Raw genomic sequence first — 19,643 nt, 5'->3', positions numbered from 1 at the left:
TACAACCCCCTCCCTTAGACGATCATATGCCCTCAGGACATATCTCGGGACCGGCATCGTAAAAATTGACGCCGTTCAAAATGTGTGCTCCGGACGACACTGCTCGTGTCGAACATATCCCACATATTGTGCACATTATAAGTTAAGTCCGAAGGCATAATCGATATTGCTGCATGTTTATGGGATCGATAACACATTTACCGATTATTTAGTCATCGCCGACAAGTCGTATCGATCCGACACACTGTAAGATTCTTTACAAACACCGACATTCCGTCCGGAATAACTGATAGTCTGTAAAGCGCATCATACAACGCACTCCTTCGATGATCATTGCCCTCAGGACATATATCGGAACAGTCATCATAAAAATTGACCCGGTTCACGCTGGTCAGACATATACTCGATGGTGATGACGGATTAAAGTCAGGGACCGACTCCGAACATGCCGTCAGTTTGTCAAAGCCGACAGTTTTAATAATACGCTGCCTCAGTGCTGCCAAATTTTTGTGTCCCGTTTAAGGTATTGTTAATAAACCAGCTTTTTACACATTTCCTTTTCAGTATTTTAATATTTTTGATTCACTTTTATGCGCCTAGCAGACTATAATGCGCTTTACAGACTTTCAGTTATTCCGGACGGAATGTCGGTGTTTGTAAAGAATTTTATGCGCTTTACAGATTATCAGTTATTCCGGAGCACTGTCGTCTGTAAAAAGGTATATAAACACTGACTGATAGACGCTGCAACATCCCTGCCAGCATTTCAAAGTTCCATTTCATCCTCATCGCTATCACAGACTCGTAAGTGACACTGCAACAATCGCCAACTGTGATAGTATTTTGCCATCACTATTCGCATGAAAGTATTTTGCCATCACTATTGTTACAAGAGCCATTTTATATTAGCTCAGTTCGAGAACACGATAATTTTTGATAACTATCACAAATTTTTACTGGAAGTCGTTCGTTTACACCAAAAAGCCAGCATAAGAGTGCCGGAGAGAGACTACATTTGACAGTCATCAGATAGAGAAATTGCAAGTTTTTGCTAGAGATTTTTTCCCCAGTAAAATCTTGCAGCCCATAGCATACGTTGTCAGCTGGTTGTTGATAACACACAAATCACCAGTGCAATGTACATGTTCCGCAACTACAACTACAACTTAAACAAAAACAGGATCAGTTTTTTGTTTTTAAAGTTTTAGAAACTGAAAATTTAAATGTGCAAATAGCTACTGGATACCGTTCGAGTACTTTTCAGCAATTTTAAGCAAAGAGAGTAAAATACAGTCTTATGCGCTTTACAGACTATCAGTTATTCCGGACGGAATGTCGGAGTTTGTAAAGAATCTTGCAATGTGTCGGATCGATACGACTTGTCGGCGATGACTAAATAATCGGTAAATGTGTTATCGATCCCATAAACATGCAGCAGTATCGATTATGCCTTCGGGCTTAACTTATGATGTGCACAATATATGGGATATGTTCGACACGAGCACTGTCGTCCGGAATAACTGATAATCTGTAAAGCGCATTACTCTCTTGCTAGTTTTTACTGGATATTTTTTACTGGAAAAGTACGCGAACAGACCTATTTTGCGAAACGCCAAGCACAACTAGCTTCATATAATTTATTTAAATAAAAATGATAATGAAGTGCTGAAAACATAGTTATTTCGCTTAAAATTGTTAAAGGTCTATTGGTGAACAATTTTTGACTTTCAAATTGAAAAAAAAATGATAGTTTCTCAAATATTTTTCCAGACACACTGCCTCCATTGGGAATAAAAGCACTGGCTGATAGACGCTACAACATGTAACTTGCAACTTGTAACTCAACATCAATCTTTTAATAATGCATAAAAATATGTTAAATGTGATGTGATAGTCGTATAAATGTTATATATATGAGAATTTATAAATGTTCAATAAAATTAATAAACATCTAAATAATCGTGTTTTACTTGACCACAATGATTCTTTTACAACTATCTTAAAATGCACTTTGTCTGATTGTTTGAAGGGGCTATTGTTGGCGTCCTCCTAAATGTATCCTTTTTTGTAGTAACTTGGCGTGGTACATCTTCTCAATAGTGACGGCGCTTTTCCGAGGAGTTTTGGATATCGTATACGACTCTTTTCGACGTAGTGGGGATTCTCAGAAGCGCCCCCAAATTCAAAAAATGTTGGCAGGGAACTGAGTACAATGTAAGATTTTTTACAAACAAAGACATTCCGTCCGGAAAAACTTATAATCTGGACGGCACATAATGCATCTTTCAGATTATAAGTCTATCCGGACGATAATGCCGGTGGCTGACTTTTCAAGACATATCCCAGCCACAAATAAATAAATAAATATTAATGTGATCGAGAACACTTTTATAGCTATTTTTGCTATCGCCGACAATTCGTAGCGTGTGGCCACAGAGTGAGATTCTTCATACACACTGGCATGTCGTCCTGATAAACTTATAATCTGAATAGGGCATTAATAATTTGCATTCGCTTACCGCCCGTCGTCATGGTTCTGCTGATACTAGTACTATTTGGATATTTGGAATGAGATGGCAATCCTATTTCTGTCCCAGCTGTTCATTAGTTGGTTTTGTTGTCGCGTCTTACTGTTTCGGTCTTTTAATGTGTAGATCCTGATTCTCAGCAATAAAAGGAATAATTATCCGCATATCAACTTATTATTGAAAGATGTGGTGAATGGAGTAGAAAAATTCAATTTACAGCAAAATATCGTGGTATTTGTTACTTTTAATTTCGCAGTTAAAGTTAAATTTGTGGATTGTTCTCGTTTCACCAAGATAAAAACAGGGCGGCACAAAGTTAAATAAAATTGAATTAAGGTATGAAATTGCCGTTATATCACAGTATTTTAAAATACTTTGGATTTATTTATATTAAAGGAACAAATCTACTTTAGCAATATTTGTTAATAACAAACAAAGGCGAAGGGATTTTAAAGCGAAAATGATTACTTTACATTTATAAATTTGGAGCAACTGCAGTTTATGGGCCCCTCACCGAATTGCTTAAAATTAATATATGTTGTGTCATTCGATTAGCTGATTCCAACAAAGTGACCCGGGGGAAGTACCCGGGTCTTGAGATATAGCCCTCCAAAGGGTCAATAAAAACTTGATATATCTCTTTTGTTTTTTGCCCAAGCGTGACAAATATGGTATCATGTGAAAGCTTATTCAATGCACTTTTATACGCAAAAAAAATTTAATATTTAATTTAGTTTGGGAGATATAAATAAAAAAATAAAATTTTTACCCTATTTTTTTGTTATTTTCGTTATATCTCAAAAAGTCTTCGATTATACCCTAATGTTTTACACATAGATTGAAAGCCTATATTCTGGCGTTTTGATTGATGTACAACATGTATTTATAGGTCCACTTTTAGTAGTTATGAAATTTTTATTCTGAGTAGAAGAAGTTTTATTACTGAAATAATTTTTGTATGTTATAAGTATTAACCCAAAGGGGGAGAGTAGCCGGCCTTCGGCCGGGGTTTAAGACTTTCTCCTATGGACAGAGTCCAAAGTGGTCTAACGCAGACCCAAGGGGGGAAAGTAGCCGGCCTTCGGCCGGGGTTTAAGACTTTCTCCTATGGACAGAGTCCAAAGTGGGCTAACGCTTACCCAAGGGGGGAAATGTAGCTGGCCTTCGGCCGGGGTTTTAGACTTTCTCCTATGGACAGAGTCCTAAGTGGGCTAACGCTGGCCCAAGGGGGGAAATGTAGCCGGCCTTCGGCCGGGGTTTAAGACTTTTTCCTATGGACAGAGTCCAAAGTTGGCTAACGCAAACATAAGGGGTGAAAATATTTCAGTAATAATACATTTTTCTTTTTCTTCTCAGAATAAAAACTCCATAACTTTGCTAAAAGTAGACTTGGAAAAGACATGTTGTACATCAATCGAAAGGCCAGATATAGGCTTTGAATCTATGTGTAAAACATGTTAGGGTATAATCGAAGGCTTTTTGAGATATAACGAAAATAACAAAAAAATAGGGTAAAAATTTTATTTTTTTATTTATATCTCCCAAACTAAATTAAATATTAAAATTTTTTTTTGTGTATAAAAGTGCATTGAATAAGCTTTCATATGATACCAAGTTTGTCTAGATTGGACAAAAAACAAAAGAGATATATCAAGTTTTTATTGACCCTTTGAAGGGCTATATCTCAAGACCCGGGTACTTCCCCCGGGTATGGGTCACTTTGTTGGAATCAGCTCACCGAATGACACAACATATATTAATTTTAAGCAATTCGGTGAGGGGCCCATAAACTGCAGTTGAGCCCAAATATTAAGTATTTTATAATTTTATCGAAATTTATAATTTTGTCGGAAGAGCGTAGTTTTCGAGATACCAACCCTTCAAAGTTTGCGTATAGGCGGACGGCCTATGGACACAGTTCAAAGTGGGCTAGGGCGAACCCAAAGTTGCAGCAGACCGATATTTCAGACTCACTTAGACTATTCAGTCCACTGTGATACCACGGTGGTGAACTTCTCTCATATCACTGAGTGCTGCCCAATTCTATGTTAAGTTCAATGACAAGGGACCGCCTTTTTATAGTCGAGTCCAAACGAGGTTCCACATAGCAGTGAAACAGCTTAGAAAAGCTTTAAAACACTCAGGAATGTCACCAGCATTACTGAGGTGGGATAATCCACCGCTGAATAAACTTTTTGATGTTTGGTCGAAACTGGGTTTGAACCCACGACCCTGTGTATGCAAGGCGGGCATGCTAACCCTTGCACCACGTTGGCTCCCATAATTAGATTGGTTTAATTTGAGAAGAATAAACGGATTTCTCTGTCTCATGTCATATGACTCCCAGATGTTGGAAAGTGACCCCAATAATGCTCAAGTGTCTCTTCGTTCTTTCCGCTTGCCCTGCATACACTAGCAGTTACTACCTTTACCTGTACGATACCAGTGTGCTTTGAGCTCCAAATGTCCTCTCATAAGCCCCCACAGAGCCCAATAATCGTACCCCAACTCTCTTGCAGTAGCTCTCTTGTTTTATCATCACTTTTCCACAGTTCTGCATGTGCTTACTTCACCTACGCCATTTCACCAGCATCGAGTATCCCCTATGGGCTTGGGGTTATATAAGTTTATGTCCCCAGTTTCTCTGGCTTCACAAACAAAACAACAAAAACAATGGATTTATATTCTTTTTGTATTCCAAAACGGTTCGTTTTGGAACAATTGTTGCTATAGAGTAATTAAATAGTCGAAATTGGAAATATATGGGTCATACGATAATATCTACATTGTTTGTTTGTTTAATTTAAATTTGATTAATTTTCAATCTTAATACTACATAGCATATATTTCCAGATGATATGTGTTGCTTGATCTACGTATTGGATAACATTACATCATTGATTTAACCTCGATAACGATATGGAGGCAGATGAGGATTTTGATTCGTTAATCGAATACTGCCCAGAGTCACCAAGCAGCAAAGCAGATTTTTCGTCACATGTAGAAAACGTAAATGAAATTGAGCCACCAACACGTATAATTTTAGTGTGTGCCTTGTGCTTTCGGCAATACGATTTGAAAGAAGATTTACGAGGTCATTTAATAGAATATCATAAGTATGTACCAATAGAGGATAAGAAACAGGAAAAGACCAATCCTAAGTCGACTACCAATGCTAAGGAAAAGACTTTGAAAAAAGATCCAAGAGAATCCCAGAATCAGATACAGAAAGTGACAGTACCAAAAGAAATCAATGAAGAATCACAAAGTCATCTTGAAGTGAAACCTGTTCCATTTAAGGATTTCCGTTTGATTTTAAGACAGAAAATGAATTTAAAATGCACTGCAGTTCCCAGTTGCATTTATAAATTCGAATCCGAAGAGCAACGAGAAACTCACTTGAAATGTCATGTTGCCAACTTGAATAGTTTCATGTGTAGTGTATGTTCCATACCAGTAAATAATTGGAGAAAATGTTCGGGGCATATGTGGAAATCACATAAAATGGATGTAGGTTTACTAAAATGTCCTGTATGCGAGTTTAAGTCACATGCCTCTGGTAAGTTATTGCACATAAGGATATTTGAAAAGAGATTTGCAAATTCCGAATTTATTTGATTGTAGCTTTGGTTTGGCGCCACATGAGAGTCCACAAAAAATGGCGACCCCGAGTTTTGCGTTCCCTCAAAGCTGCCAAAGAGAAACGATTGAAGCAAATGCAAGAATCAGCTGGCAAAAAGGTGGAAGAGAAGCCTAAACCAGTAGTGCGCAAAAACAAATACTATTCCGAGAAAACGTGCGATATTTGCGATCGCAAATTTGTGAATGGGAAAACACTATCGAAGCATATTAAGACTGTTCACAATAAAATCAAACCTTTCAATTGCAATGTATGTGGCAAGAAAACGGCACGAAAAGCCAGTCTAATAGTAAGTAAGAGCTCCACAATGATATAAGGTCATGTACATTATGTTATATCTCACGTTTCTTATTCTCAAGGTTTGAAGTGGGCGAAAGATCCTTAGGGATGGTTCTACAAGTAATGATACTAGTTGTGTATCATATCCAAATTTCTTAATTTGCTAGCTTTATGTTTAGGTATTTCACGAATTCAACAACAATAAGTGCACTTCATTATAGAATTGGCTTATTATTAAAGCAATTTTCGTCTATATAACCTATGTAGTCATTGTTGCGAGATTTTCAAAAACGATTCAGTCGTGTTCGTTTATCTGTTGCTGGTGAGAACTTAGACGGAGGGATCAAGCTTAAATTTAAATTATTTCTCTTTTTATGTCTGTATCGAATTGACACGATTTGTCCAACTCATCGGCCAATGGCTCAGTACTTCGTTTGTTGGTTCGAGCCGGGACGAACAAACGGCATCATTCGGTTTACACAAATCAAATACATCTCCATTCGGTTTCAATGTAACCGGACCATGAAGTGGATGCATGTAGATAACAATTCTGTGCATGTAGAGAGTTATAGAATTCGAATGCGACAAAATCGTTGTTATTGAACTTTACTACACTCCATTATTTGCCTCAGGCAAAATTACAAATTTCATCAACACCTTGATTTACTATGATTTGAGTAATTGACCAGTCCTGGCCTCTAATTGTTACTGAGTTCATTCAATTTCCAATTCTTCTTGGATTTATTCATTCTATCCGATGACTGAAATATGAATAGATTTCGTCGCTGAAGCCAGTACCAAGTATATTTTCATTGAACCAAACAACGAATTGGCAGCACTGATTGCTATCCCATCCCTAACCTATTCTATGGCTTCATGTTGGGAGACATCATACCAAAATCATTAGCTGTTCTGAGTTCAATTTTCAGACACTGGCAAAATTCCAATATGTTTTCCATCCGTGGTTAAACTTTATATTTCTGAGTATTTAAGCCTTGCTAAACTTTTATTTTATTTATTTTTTTTTTCAACATATATGTAACAAAGTCTATAAGACCCTAAAAACGTTACAAGAATGAGAACAATAGCATTGCTACTGCAATAAACTTTTTTATAAATGTAGAATGTATTTTGGACTAAGAAGGAGGATCCATATCTCTCCCTTATAGGGTCCGATCGACTATGTTACGTTCATGCAGAAAATAAATTAAATTAAAAATTATAAAGTAAATTACATTTACCAATTTTCTTATTTTGTTACATCACTTACAGATTCACATGCGTCAACACACAGGAGAAAAACCTTTAAAATGCAAATCTTGTAAATTTTCGACTCGTGATCCCAGTGTTTTGCATAAACATCAAATGCGTCACAATAGAGATGGAGTTAAATTGAAGTGTGACCTTTGCGAATTTTCTTGCATACAAGCAAATGCTTACAAACATCACATACGCCTTAATCACATTGAGCACTATAAGAAAATAGCATGTGACCTATGTAGTTATGTTACAGTTAACGAGGAAAAATTGAAAGCTCACAAAGAGGATCATCGAAAGGGTTTAATTCGTAATAATGAAGACTCGTCTAACACAAGGAAGATGCACAAAAGAAATGAGGTAAGTGTTTCATTTAGTTCTCATATTAGAGTGCAACAATTTCATGCCATGAGTGTTTCTATTTAAAAACAAGTAAGTAAAGTCTAAAGTCGGGCGGAGCCGACTATATTATACCCTTCACCGCTATGTATATCAATATTTTTGATACCATCTTAACACCTTCAAATTTTATTTTTTTTTTTTATTTTATTTTCATTATGTAATTTGAAGCCACATAGCGGCCAATTATGTAAATTTGTTAGGAACTATATAAAGGTTTATATTCCCATATACAAATATTTAAATGTGAACCTATTTGGACAAAATTTTTTAAACATTCACAAAATGTCTGGGCTTAAAATTTAAATTGGTTGATGACCGGGACGGACCCCAATGTTAGTAAAAAATATCAGAAATATTTTTAAATTGCATAAAATTGAGCAAATCTGCATTTATGATTAATAGGTCGATATATACTAATTAGAGTATAGGTAAATTTGAATTATTTTTCCGAGTTTTCGACTTAACAGTGACGATTTTACAAGAAACGTGTGGGTATTTTGGCTATATTTGCTAAAATCGTAAGAACATATATATGGGAGCTTTGTCTAATTCTGAGCCGACTTTGATAAAATTTGCCACACATTGCTAAAATTTTAATTGAACGCTCAGTGCAAAACTTCAAAATTTTCGAAATGAAACTTTGGCCACCGTGGTCATATCAATCTAAATCGGACGAAAGATATATATGGGAGTTATATCTAAATCTGAACCGATTTCAACCAAATTTGGCATGTGTTGCAAGAATGTTAGTCCTACTCTCTGTACAAAACTGCAAGTAAATCGGCGTGAAATTTTGACCTCTGGGGCCATATAAGTTCGCATCGGACGAAAGATATATATGGCAGCTATATCAAAATCTGAACCAATTTCAACTAAATTTGGCATGCATAGTAAAAATGTTATTTCCATTTCCTGTGCACAATTTTAAGTATATCGGAGGAAAATGTTGATCTACGGTAGTCATATCTGTAAATCGGACGACAGATATATATGGGAGCTATATCTAAATCCGAACCAATTTCAACTAAATTCGGTATGCATATTTATAATATTAATTCTACTCCCTCTGCAAAATTTCACGTAAGTCGGAGTAAACATTTGGCCTCTGGCGTCATAGGAGTGTAATTCGGGCGAAAGCTATATATGGGAGCTATATCTAAATCTGAACCGATTTCAACCAAATTCGGTGTGCATATTTATAATATTATTTTACTCCCTGTGCAAAATTTTACGTAACTCGGGGTAAAACTTTTGCCTCAGGGGCCATAGGAGTGTAAATCGGGCGAAAGCTATATATGGGAGCTATATCTAAATCTGAACCGATTTCAACCAAATTCGGTGTGGACATTTTTAATGTTAATTCTACTCCCTTTGCAAAATTTCACGTAAATCGGAACAGGAGATTGGCCTCTGAGGCCATAGGAGGGTAAATCGGGCGAAAGCTATATATGAGAGCTATATCTGTATGTGAACCGATGTGAATGATATTTTGCATTTACGAGACTCACAAAATATTCGATTATACGAAATTGGAAGAAGATCGGTTGATAAATACGTCATTTCTGACCAGATCGGTTATAAATATATATGACAGCTATATCTAAATTTGAGTCGATATATATGGGAGCTATATCTAAATGTGAACCGATTTTAACCAAATTTGGCACACATAACGACACCGTTAAACCTACCTATCGCGTAAAATTTGAAGCAAGTCAGGGCAAAACTCTGGCTTTTGAGGTCATATAAGTGCAAATCGGACGAAAAAAATATATATGGGAGCTATATCTAAATATGAACCGATTTCAATCAAATTTACCAAGCATTGGTAGAATGCCAACTCTACTGTCTGTGCAAAATTTCACGAAAATATGTAGTAAACTTTGGCCTCTGTTGCCATATGAGTCTAAATCGGAAGAAAGATATAAATGGGAGCTATATCTAAATCTGAACCGATTTGGCTGATATTTTGAAAGTTTTTCGAGACTCATAAAATATTCGGATCTACTGAATTTGAAGAACATAGGTTGATAAACACGCCAATTATGACCAGATCGGGGATAAATATATATGGCAGCTATATCTAAATCTGAACCGATTTTTTCCAAAATCAATAGCGATTGTCTTTGTTCCAAAAAACGACCCTATGCCAAATTTGAAGACGATCGGACTTAAACTGCGACCTGTACTTTGCGCACAAAAATACATGAACAGACAGACAGACAGACGGACGGACATCGCTAAATCGACTCAGAATTTAATTCTAAGACGATCGGTATACTAAACGATGGGTCTCAGACTTTTCCTTCTTGGCGTTACATACAAATGCACAAACTTATTATACCCTGTACCACAGTAGTGGTGAAGGGTATAAATAGCGGACATTGAAGAAATAAACATATTCCAAACTGAGAATATTTTAGTTTTTATTACAGGATCTCAACATTTTTGAGAGGAATATTGTCTATACCACATACGTCCTCAAATGTGAAACGTGAAATGTATTTTTTTCCGCCACACTAACAGAGTATTATAAGATAGTGTATATATATTTGAAACACTCAGAAGGAGACGAAATACACACATGGTGTCTTTAGCAATAATGCTTAGAACTGGCCCCTGAGCCGGTTGCCACAGTTGTTAGAATTCTATAAAAAATGGTAAATTTTTTACTGTTTTGTAGATTGGTAGAATTCTTGATTTTGGTAGATTTTGCAAACAGGTACTTCTTCATAAATTTTCTATTGCAATAAACTTTTGACAAAATGTTCTATAGAAATAAAAATTTGTCAACACTTTCTATAGAAATAAAATTTTGATAAAATCTTCTATGGAAATAAAATTTTGAAAAAATTTTCTATAGAAATAAAATGTTGACAAAATGTTCCATAAAATTACAATTTTTCCTATAGAAATAAAATGTTGAAAAAATTTCCTATAGAATAAAAATTGGGCAAAATTTTCTATGGAAATAAAATGTTGACCAAATTTTCTATAAATAAAAAATTTTGACAAATTTATCTATAGAAATAAAATTTTGACCAAATTTTCTATAAATATAAAATTTTGACAAATTTATCTATAGAAATAAAATTTTGACAAAATTTTCTATAGAAATAAAATTTTGACAAAATTTTCTATAGAAATAAAATGTTGGCAAAATTTTCTAAAGAAATAAAATTTTACCAAAATTTTCCATAGAAATAAAATTTTGCAAAAAAAGATTTTTTTAAAAAAACTTAAAACAAAATGTCCAAATCGGTTTAAATTTAAATATACGTATATTTTTACAATAGTCTTTAAATTTGGTATTATGTAAATTTGGCACCTTTTGTAAATTTTTATCATCCCTGGTTTGGACGCATTTTGAAAGAACAGATTTCTCAACACATCGAGAGAATAAACTCTTGTTCTAAAACTAATTTGGATTTAGGTCCAAACACAGTTGCACGACTGCATTGATTGATGTTGCTGATAATATTCGATCACCAATGGACAATGGACTTGTCACATGTCTAACTTTATTGGACCCAACTTCAAAGCATTCGACTGCGTAAACCACTGGAAAAATCATACTTGATGTCGACCCTCCTTTATGGTTGCGAAGAATTTTCCTCCTGCGACGTTAGTAGTAGATCCCGTCTTGCGTCTGTCTACAATGCGATTATACGATATGTCTATGGTCTCAAACAATATGAAAGTGTCTCGTCCTTCTCAAGAAAGTTATATGGAGTGGAGTTTAAACCAGGGATCCGGAGCGGAGCGGAGCGGAGCGTGGAGCGGAGCGTGGAGCGGAGCGGAGCAAGCCCTTTTTTTGCCGGAGCGGGAGCGGCATTTCTAAAATCCGGAGCGGAGCGGGAGCGGAGCGGTTTCCAAATGAAAAACCGCTCCGCTCCGAATAAAATATTACTTGAATGAAATGTGTAACTTTGAAATTACTTAGTACTTAGCGTAGTGTGAGTAAACATTTAAAATGTACGATATGTATTTTTGTACGTACGTACATTGGTGAAAACACAAAGTGTTTTTTTTAGTAATTGTTTTCAAAAACGGCAAATGTCAAAATATATCTCTAGTATGTGTTGTAACAACAGTACTTTCGATCAATTTCCCCGTATTACTACAAAGATGTTTGTAATGAACGCCAAATAAATGCAATTAAACGATCTTATTTATATTTAATTTTTTAGTTTTCTATACTGAAAAAAATATTGTCGTGAAGTCAAAGATTTCATGTCCTTAGAATAAGAATACAAATTTTGCTTAACATGGAAGACGCGTTTCTTTAAAATAAAGTTTTTTTCCTTGTCCAAAAGTCAATAAACTTTTGAATGAAGTTGTAATGTCCTTATAATAAAGTGATTTTACTTAAAAATGTGTATCATAACATGAAAGATAAAATTTTTGAGGTAAGGTCAACGTGACTTTAATAATTAAGAAAAATTCTTTAAAATTAATAAAATTGTATTTAAATTTGTTTCCTTTTTGCATCTTGCCTACAAAGCAAAAAATCGTTAAAAAATAAGACAAGTTTTTCAACACTTTATATTAAAGACGCTTTTTACTTGAAACATAGCATAATTTCTACTGGAAGTCGAGTCTTAATATGGAAAATAAAATTGTCGTTAACTCGTTTTTAAAGGATTTTGATAACAACTGACGAAAAAAATCTAAAAAAAAAATTAAAAATTAACATTTGCTTCCTAGAAGCAAGTACATAACCCCCAAATTTAAAAGAGAATTCCGTCTTTAAAGTATCCTTACTTGTATTCTCCGCTTCTTTGGCTCGGAATTAATACCCAAACTGTTAAAGTAAAGACAAAATCTTTGGAACCGGGCATGCGTTTTTTCAGTGTAAGGACATTCATAATTGCTTTACTATTGTACTATACCCTAGCATTCTCTTATTTCTGATATTAGTTCTCGAAAATTTAATTAAAATCATGGATAGTTTCAATTTTGGTTAAAAAATGTGCGCATATACATTTATTTTAACTTTTTCTCACATTGAAAACTAATGACTTGATTTGTATTATTGCATGTTATCTACTTTTTTTGAGAACGAACATTTCTTAAAAACGCTGTTCGAAAATGTATTTTTACAATAAAGGGGAAAAAAGCGAAATTAGGTAACACTAGATCTGAGTAAGAATATTCGTAGGTATACCACGGACTGATTTCGATGGAGGTTGTTGCAAACATACACTGAAAAAAAGCATACTCGGTTCCAAAGATTTTGTCTTAACTGTAAAAAATTTGGTATTGATTCCGAGCCAAAGAAGCGGAGAATACAAGCAAGGACACTTTTAAAACACAATTCTCTTTTAAATTTAGGTTTTGTGTACTTGCTTCTAGGAAGCAAATGTTAATTTTTCGCTTTCTCAGCTTTTTTTCTTCATATGCTATCAAAGTCCTTTAAAAACGAGTTAACGGCAACTTTATTTTCCAAATTAGGACTCGACTTCCAGTAGAAATTATGCTATGTTTGAAGTAAAAAACTTCTTTAAAATAAAGTTTTGAAAAACATGTCCTATATTTGAACGATTTTTTGCTTTGTAGTCAATATGCAAAAATACAACAAATATAAAGACAATTTCATTAAATTTAAAGAATTTTTCTGAATTAAAGTCACATTGACCTTAGCCTATACATTTTTTGTTTCATGTTAAGATACCCATTTTTAAGTCAAATCATCAAATATTACAAAACCTTTTCTCTACGTCTGTTGCAAAACAAACAAGAAAAACTTTCGGAGAGTAGTTACTTCTACTCTGTGTATAGACTTTCAAATCCAATCAGCGTTGCCGTTTTGGTCCGATCGGACCAAAATTGGTCCAAAAGATTTCTAATTTTTAAATTTGGTCCGATGGTCGGAGGCCAAATATTTCACATGCTTAAAATACGAAAACGAATTTTGCTTAGAATAGAAGACGTATTTCTCTGATATAAAGTTTTTTCCTTGTCTAAAAGTCTCTAAACTTTTCAATGAAGTCTGTTTGTCCTTATAGCTAAGTGATTCTACATAAAAATGTGTATCCTAACATGAATGAAAATTTCGTTTTAATGAAGTCAAAATGGATTTAATATTTCTGAAAAAATCTTCAAAATTAATAAAATGTTTCAACACATTGTTTTAAAGTCATTATACCCTAAACCACATAGTGGTTAGGGTATAATAAGTTTGATCTGCCAAAAAATGTGCCTACCAGAAATATTGATTTTAGACCCCATAAAATATATACCGATCGACTCAGAATCACCTCCTGAGTCGATCTAGCGCTTGGTGTCCGTCCGTCCGTCCGTCTGTCCATGTATTTGTTGTTCACAGGATTCCGGTGGCAATTATTAACCGATTTTGATGAAATTTGGTACAGGGAGTTTTTGGGCACAACGACGAACGCTATTGAATTTGGAAGAAATCGGATCAAATTTAGATATAGCTCCCATATATATGTATCGCCCGATTTCGACAAATGGGGTCACGCTGTGCTTTTTTTCAAACGGATCGTCTCCAAATTTGGCAAAAGGTAATCTTTTTCATCGCCCTTCAAGTCTGCAAAATTTCATCTAAATCGGTTCAGATTTAGATATAGCTCTCATATATATGTATCGCCCGATTTTCCCAGATATAGCTATAGCTCCCATATATATGTACCGCCCGATTTTTCTCGAAGAGGAGCGGAGCTCTCATATATATGTATTGCCCGATTTTCCCAGATATAGCTATAGCTCAACATATCTGAAAATGAAGCACTATATTATAATAACATACAAAGAATTACTGTTTCCTATCCAATAATTCGGAAAAAGCAAAAGCAGTAAAAAAGTTTACACATTAACATTTGCTAAAATGATGCTCCCTCTACGTTGGCTGCCAATTTCATGTAAATTTAAGTTCTTTACTAAAAAGAAGTCTGGTTGAAGCCTCTTCAAAAATCATAAAATTATGTACCGAGTTCCCATTTACGGACAACCCTCTACTTTCAATTTAAGACAAAAAAAGGACCCTCTCCCCACCTTCGCTGCACTCCGACCTGATATCGGACTATCACCCTATATTAATTTCACAACTACTCAATGGTCCCTATAAATTCTATCGAAGTAAATCGACAAAGTTTATTTCAATTTTCCCCTTCCCCAACCAGATATCGAAAAATCATATGCTAATTTAAAAATCATGTATACATTTAATCACCTCCTCCCACGTTCCCTGTAAATTTCAAGTAGATCAGAGATGTTAAAATTTTGCTCTATTGTTTTAACCCTGGACAGTCATCCTTCGTCAAAATGACGACGCGTAATTTCATTTTCGATCTAAAATGCATTTTAATCGATTGGGAAATGATAAATTTAAGTTATACAAATGCAAATATTTTATGAATTTTTGTTGTATACTAATTAAGAACAAAATGAATAAGAAAATAAATTAAATTTTGGTTCACATTTTTGCTCACAGTGCAAGTTATAGCATCTTGAAATAAGCCGTAGTCAAAATGACGAAGGATGACGTTAGTGTACAAAAAATAAGGATGACTGTCCAGGGTTAAAGGGACGTCACTTTCTCCGATACAATATCGACAAACACCGTAGTGAATAGTACCCCTAACCTTCCCTGAAAATTCTTGAAACTTTCATTCAAGGGTGGGGCAAGGAAGGTTGCCTCTTCGTTCATAACCTTTCCCGACTGCCTTTGCAAATTTCAAGAAAACTTAAGATTTGTTTTTTGCAGTTTTAGAGGAGGACCTCCTCCCCGACCAAATATCGAAAAGTGATGTAGGATATCTTTTGTAAACGTCCCAGAAAATGTCAAGCAAATTATAAGCCTAAAGGGGCGACCTCTCTTCCGTCCAAATATCACAAAATCAGGTATCAACTATTAATATCGTAAACTCTCCCCAGTCCTCTGTAAATTTCAAGTAACTCGGTAAAGTTTAATTGTTTCTCTGTATGTACTTAAGAGAAGCGGATGTCTCCCTATGCTCTTATATTTTTATTAAAAAATCAGGAACCTGATATAAATTTCATAACCTCACCCATTTTTTCCGTAAAATTTCAGTCGGGAGAGTTTAGTTTTGTTTTCACTGTACTTAAAAAAAAAAGTCGGGCAAAGGGGTGGTCCCCCTCCCCGACCAAATATCGAAAAATAATGTAGCGGATGTTTGTCTAGATGCCAACGCATAATTTTGTTCCAAGTTTCAAAATGTAGGACAAGGGGAGGTCCCCCTCCCCGTCCACATATGAAATCATCATGTACTCCATATTAATTCCATAACCTCACCGCATGTTCTCTGTAAATCTAAGATAATTTAGAGAATTTTATTTTTTTTCTCTGTACTTTAAAAAAAAAATGAAAAAATTTAATATAAAGTAGCGGATCTTTGTCTAGATGCCAACCCCAACCTTCAATGACAATTTCAAGCAATGGTCCCCCTCCGCGACCAGGTGTCAAAAAATGAGGTACCCTATTTTCACCACATGAACGCCCCCTACGATCTCTGAAAGTTTCAAGTAAATCGGTTCAGCCGTTTCGGAGCCAACTCGGAACATACAAACAAACATAGATTGAATTTTATATATATAGATTACGATTCGGAAGAACCAACCGGAGAATCCTGCTAATACCCCAACAACACCAACTTTCAATTTAGAAATCGCACTTCTTTCTCTCAGCAAGCCGTATATGGAACTCTTTGCAATTCACTCACAACGCTAATACGTTTAAGAAGTCACTATATAGATTTTGTTCTCAATAGTTTTTTCCTCTTTCTCAATAATTTTGTCTCATGTACACTTTCATTGTTAATTCTTTTTTTCATCCATACCAAGTTGTAATTAAATAAAAATTTAATGTTGCTGTGATTGACAATGCCAACAGCGAGTGGTTTAAGTCAGAAGTGTTTAAGCATCCTCCTGAGTTGATCTAGCCCTTGGTGTGCATTATTTGTTGCTCGTGTCGCAATTATTATTAGCCTTATTTATTAACTGATCGCATTAAAATTTCCCGCAATATTTCAGACTTAAATTTGAGGGTCTTGTATCCACATGGTACGACAATGTCCTTGATATTTTGCAATAAATTTCGAGAGTATTGCATCTGTTCTTCGAATCGAAATTGCCATTATATTTAAGTTTTAGCCAGTGCCACTATTCTATAATTTATTGAAGATTTTCTGCAGCAGGGTTGCAGTTATTTATCCCTCGTTTTTTAATATTTCATATATATGTATGTACTTTTTATTTATATTTACAGATGTCTACCGATTGTTTCTTACCTCTAGAAAGCATTGACTCATTGCCTCATGAACCGGCTGTTGACACTGGTGGTGTTACAATACCCGCTCCTACTGAAGATTCCCAGTTTCCCTCTTACTTCAATACCAATTGAAAAGAAATTTTCAAATTGCAAATATTTTTCTATCATGTTTTTTTTTATTGTTAGTAATCGGTTTTTATGATATGATTTGCAACGCAAGTTTTTTTATATTTTATCCTTTGATAAATATTTTATGTTATGTAGTTTAATTACAGTTTTTGTTTTGTCCGTTTGGGTTTAACATATTTTTCGATTAATATATTGTTTTATTTTGTAAATTTTTCAATTTTTAAGGGATTTTATTTTCTCTTTAAAAGGGGTAACTTGATTTAATTTTATGGATTTTTTAAGTTCGAGTTTTTAATTTTTTCTTAAACTTCAGATTTATGTTTTTTATTTATGTAAAAACGACGCTAAATGTTAACGTACGTCCAAAATTAGTTTTAATCTAAAATGTTCTTGTAATATATTTGTTTTCTTCTTTCTATGTGATTTTTAATCTATATAATGATGAAACATATGCGAATTGGTTTAAGGTCGGACTCGATGAGATGAACCAAACGAAACTATTAAAGAAATTTTAAATCTAATTTTATCATCCAACAATCGTTTTGGGGTCTTAATTTTCTTTGAAATTTAAATTCATTTAATTGTTTTGTGTGTGTGTGTGTGTTTGTTTTTATTTTTTCAATTTTAATTTTAGTTTTTCGTATATGATTTAAATTTAATTTCTTGTAATTGGTTTGTTTTCACTAAATAGATACTGATTTAAGTTTACCAATATATTTTGGAGTCTTGACATGTATAATAAATAAATGTATTATTTTCTTTTTATTTTTCAATTGAATGAGTTTGGGTCATTTTCTTTTCACATGGTTCGAATAAGATTACCAACATCCTTCTATTGCTTATGTCGTATTGAGCTTTATTTCCTTAAAACATATTACATTCATTTGATTTTGTTTTAGTTCTGTTTGCAGATTTAAAACTAAATTTAGCATGGTAGAGTTTTTGTTTTTTTTGTTTTGCTAAAAATTATAACAAAAAATATCTTAGTTATTTGTTATTTTTTTTTATTGTCTGTGTATTTGATTCGAAATATAGATGATGTATTTTTTTAAATTATTTTTCTACTTAATATTCATTTATTTTAATATTTCAATATTAGAAGAGAACTGAGAACAAAAAGTTTACATAAAATTGAAGTATGTATGAGTTTAAATAATTCATTTTATCTATGCAGATACATTTGTTATTACAAGGGCAGTGTTTTGTTTTTTTTTCTTTTTCACTAACATGTTTTTCTGTTCTCTTTTTGTTTTTATTTTATCTTAAACACAAATTTTATTTGATTATACAAAATAGAGGGTGGGTTTTCTTCATAGTAAAACATATAAATTTGATTATTTTGTATATGTAAAATAACCATGTAATAAGTGAGTTTTTTCATTTACTTAAAATTTTAACAATTGCATTCTTCATACATTTTTTGAAAAATTCTTAATTTTAATTTATTTAAAATATATAACACATATTTAATTCAATAAAACCTAAAACAATTAAATTTATAAAAAAACATAGCTTAGTCTAAATATTTCTTATTTAACAAAATATGTTTATGTATGTAGTGATTTAAACAGATTTGAATACACTGTTATTGTAGCTTAAATTTTCGTATTCGATGAAGTTATAAAAGACGAACAAATAAAATCGGAATAGAAGTCGGTTTGGTCGAAGTTAATCATGAATTTGAAACTTTATGGTGATTTCGTTTGGGGAAAATTTTTTGTAAAATTTTATTTCTATAGGAAATTTTGTCAACATTTTATTTCAAAAGAAATTTTTGTCAAAATTTCTATAAAAATTTTTGTCAAAATTTTCTTTCTATATAAATTTTTGTCAAAATTTTATTTCCATAGAAAATTTTGTCAAAATTTTATTTCCTTAGAAAATTTTGTCAAAATTTTATTTCTGTAAAAAATTTTGTCAAAATTTTATTCTGTACAAAATTTTGTCAAAATTTTATTTCTATAGAAGATGTCACAATGTTATTTCTAAGAAAATTTTGTCAACATTTTATTTCTTAAAAAAATTTGCCAAAATTTTATTTCTTAAAAAATTTTGTTTCTATAGAAAATTTTGTCAAAATTTTATTTCTATAGAAAATTTTGTTAAAATTTTATTTCTATAGAAAATTTTGTCAAAATGTTATTTCTATAGAAAA

At 33.4% G+C, this 19,643-nt stretch overlaps 1 protein-coding gene across 2 annotated transcripts; it reads left to right on the top strand.

The window, feature by feature from the left end:
* Positions 1-2,613: 2,613 nt before the first annotated feature.
* Positions 2,614-18,261, top strand: LOC142233788 (uncharacterized). Of its 2 annotated transcripts, none has more exons than XM_075304818.1 (5): positions 2,614-2,864; positions 5,382-6,087; positions 6,153-6,457; positions 7,720-8,064; positions 17,357-18,261. In XM_075304818.1, exons 2-5 carry the CDS (start codon positions 5,448-5,450, stop codon positions 17,489-17,491), a joined length of 1,425 nt encoding a protein of 474 aa, XP_075160933.1. In that variant the 5' UTR covers positions 2,614-2,864; positions 5,382-5,447; the 3' UTR covers positions 17,492-18,261. The 2 variants fall into 2 exon arrangements, with proteins under 2 accessions (XP_075160933.1, XP_075160934.1); XM_075304819.1 differs by having other exon boundaries at positions 5,369-6,087.
* The last annotated feature ends 1,382 nt before the right edge of the window (positions 18,262-19,643 follow it).

The sequence above is a fragment of the Haematobia irritans genome, chromosome 4 (genome assembly GCF_050003625.1).
Source record: "Haematobia irritans isolate KBUSLIRL chromosome 4, ASM5000362v1, whole genome shotgun sequence".
In the NCBI taxonomy this organism is placed as follows: Eukaryota; Metazoa; Arthropoda; class Insecta; order Diptera; family Muscidae; genus Haematobia; species Haematobia irritans.
This window is presented reverse-complemented; position numbering and strand designations above follow the sequence as displayed.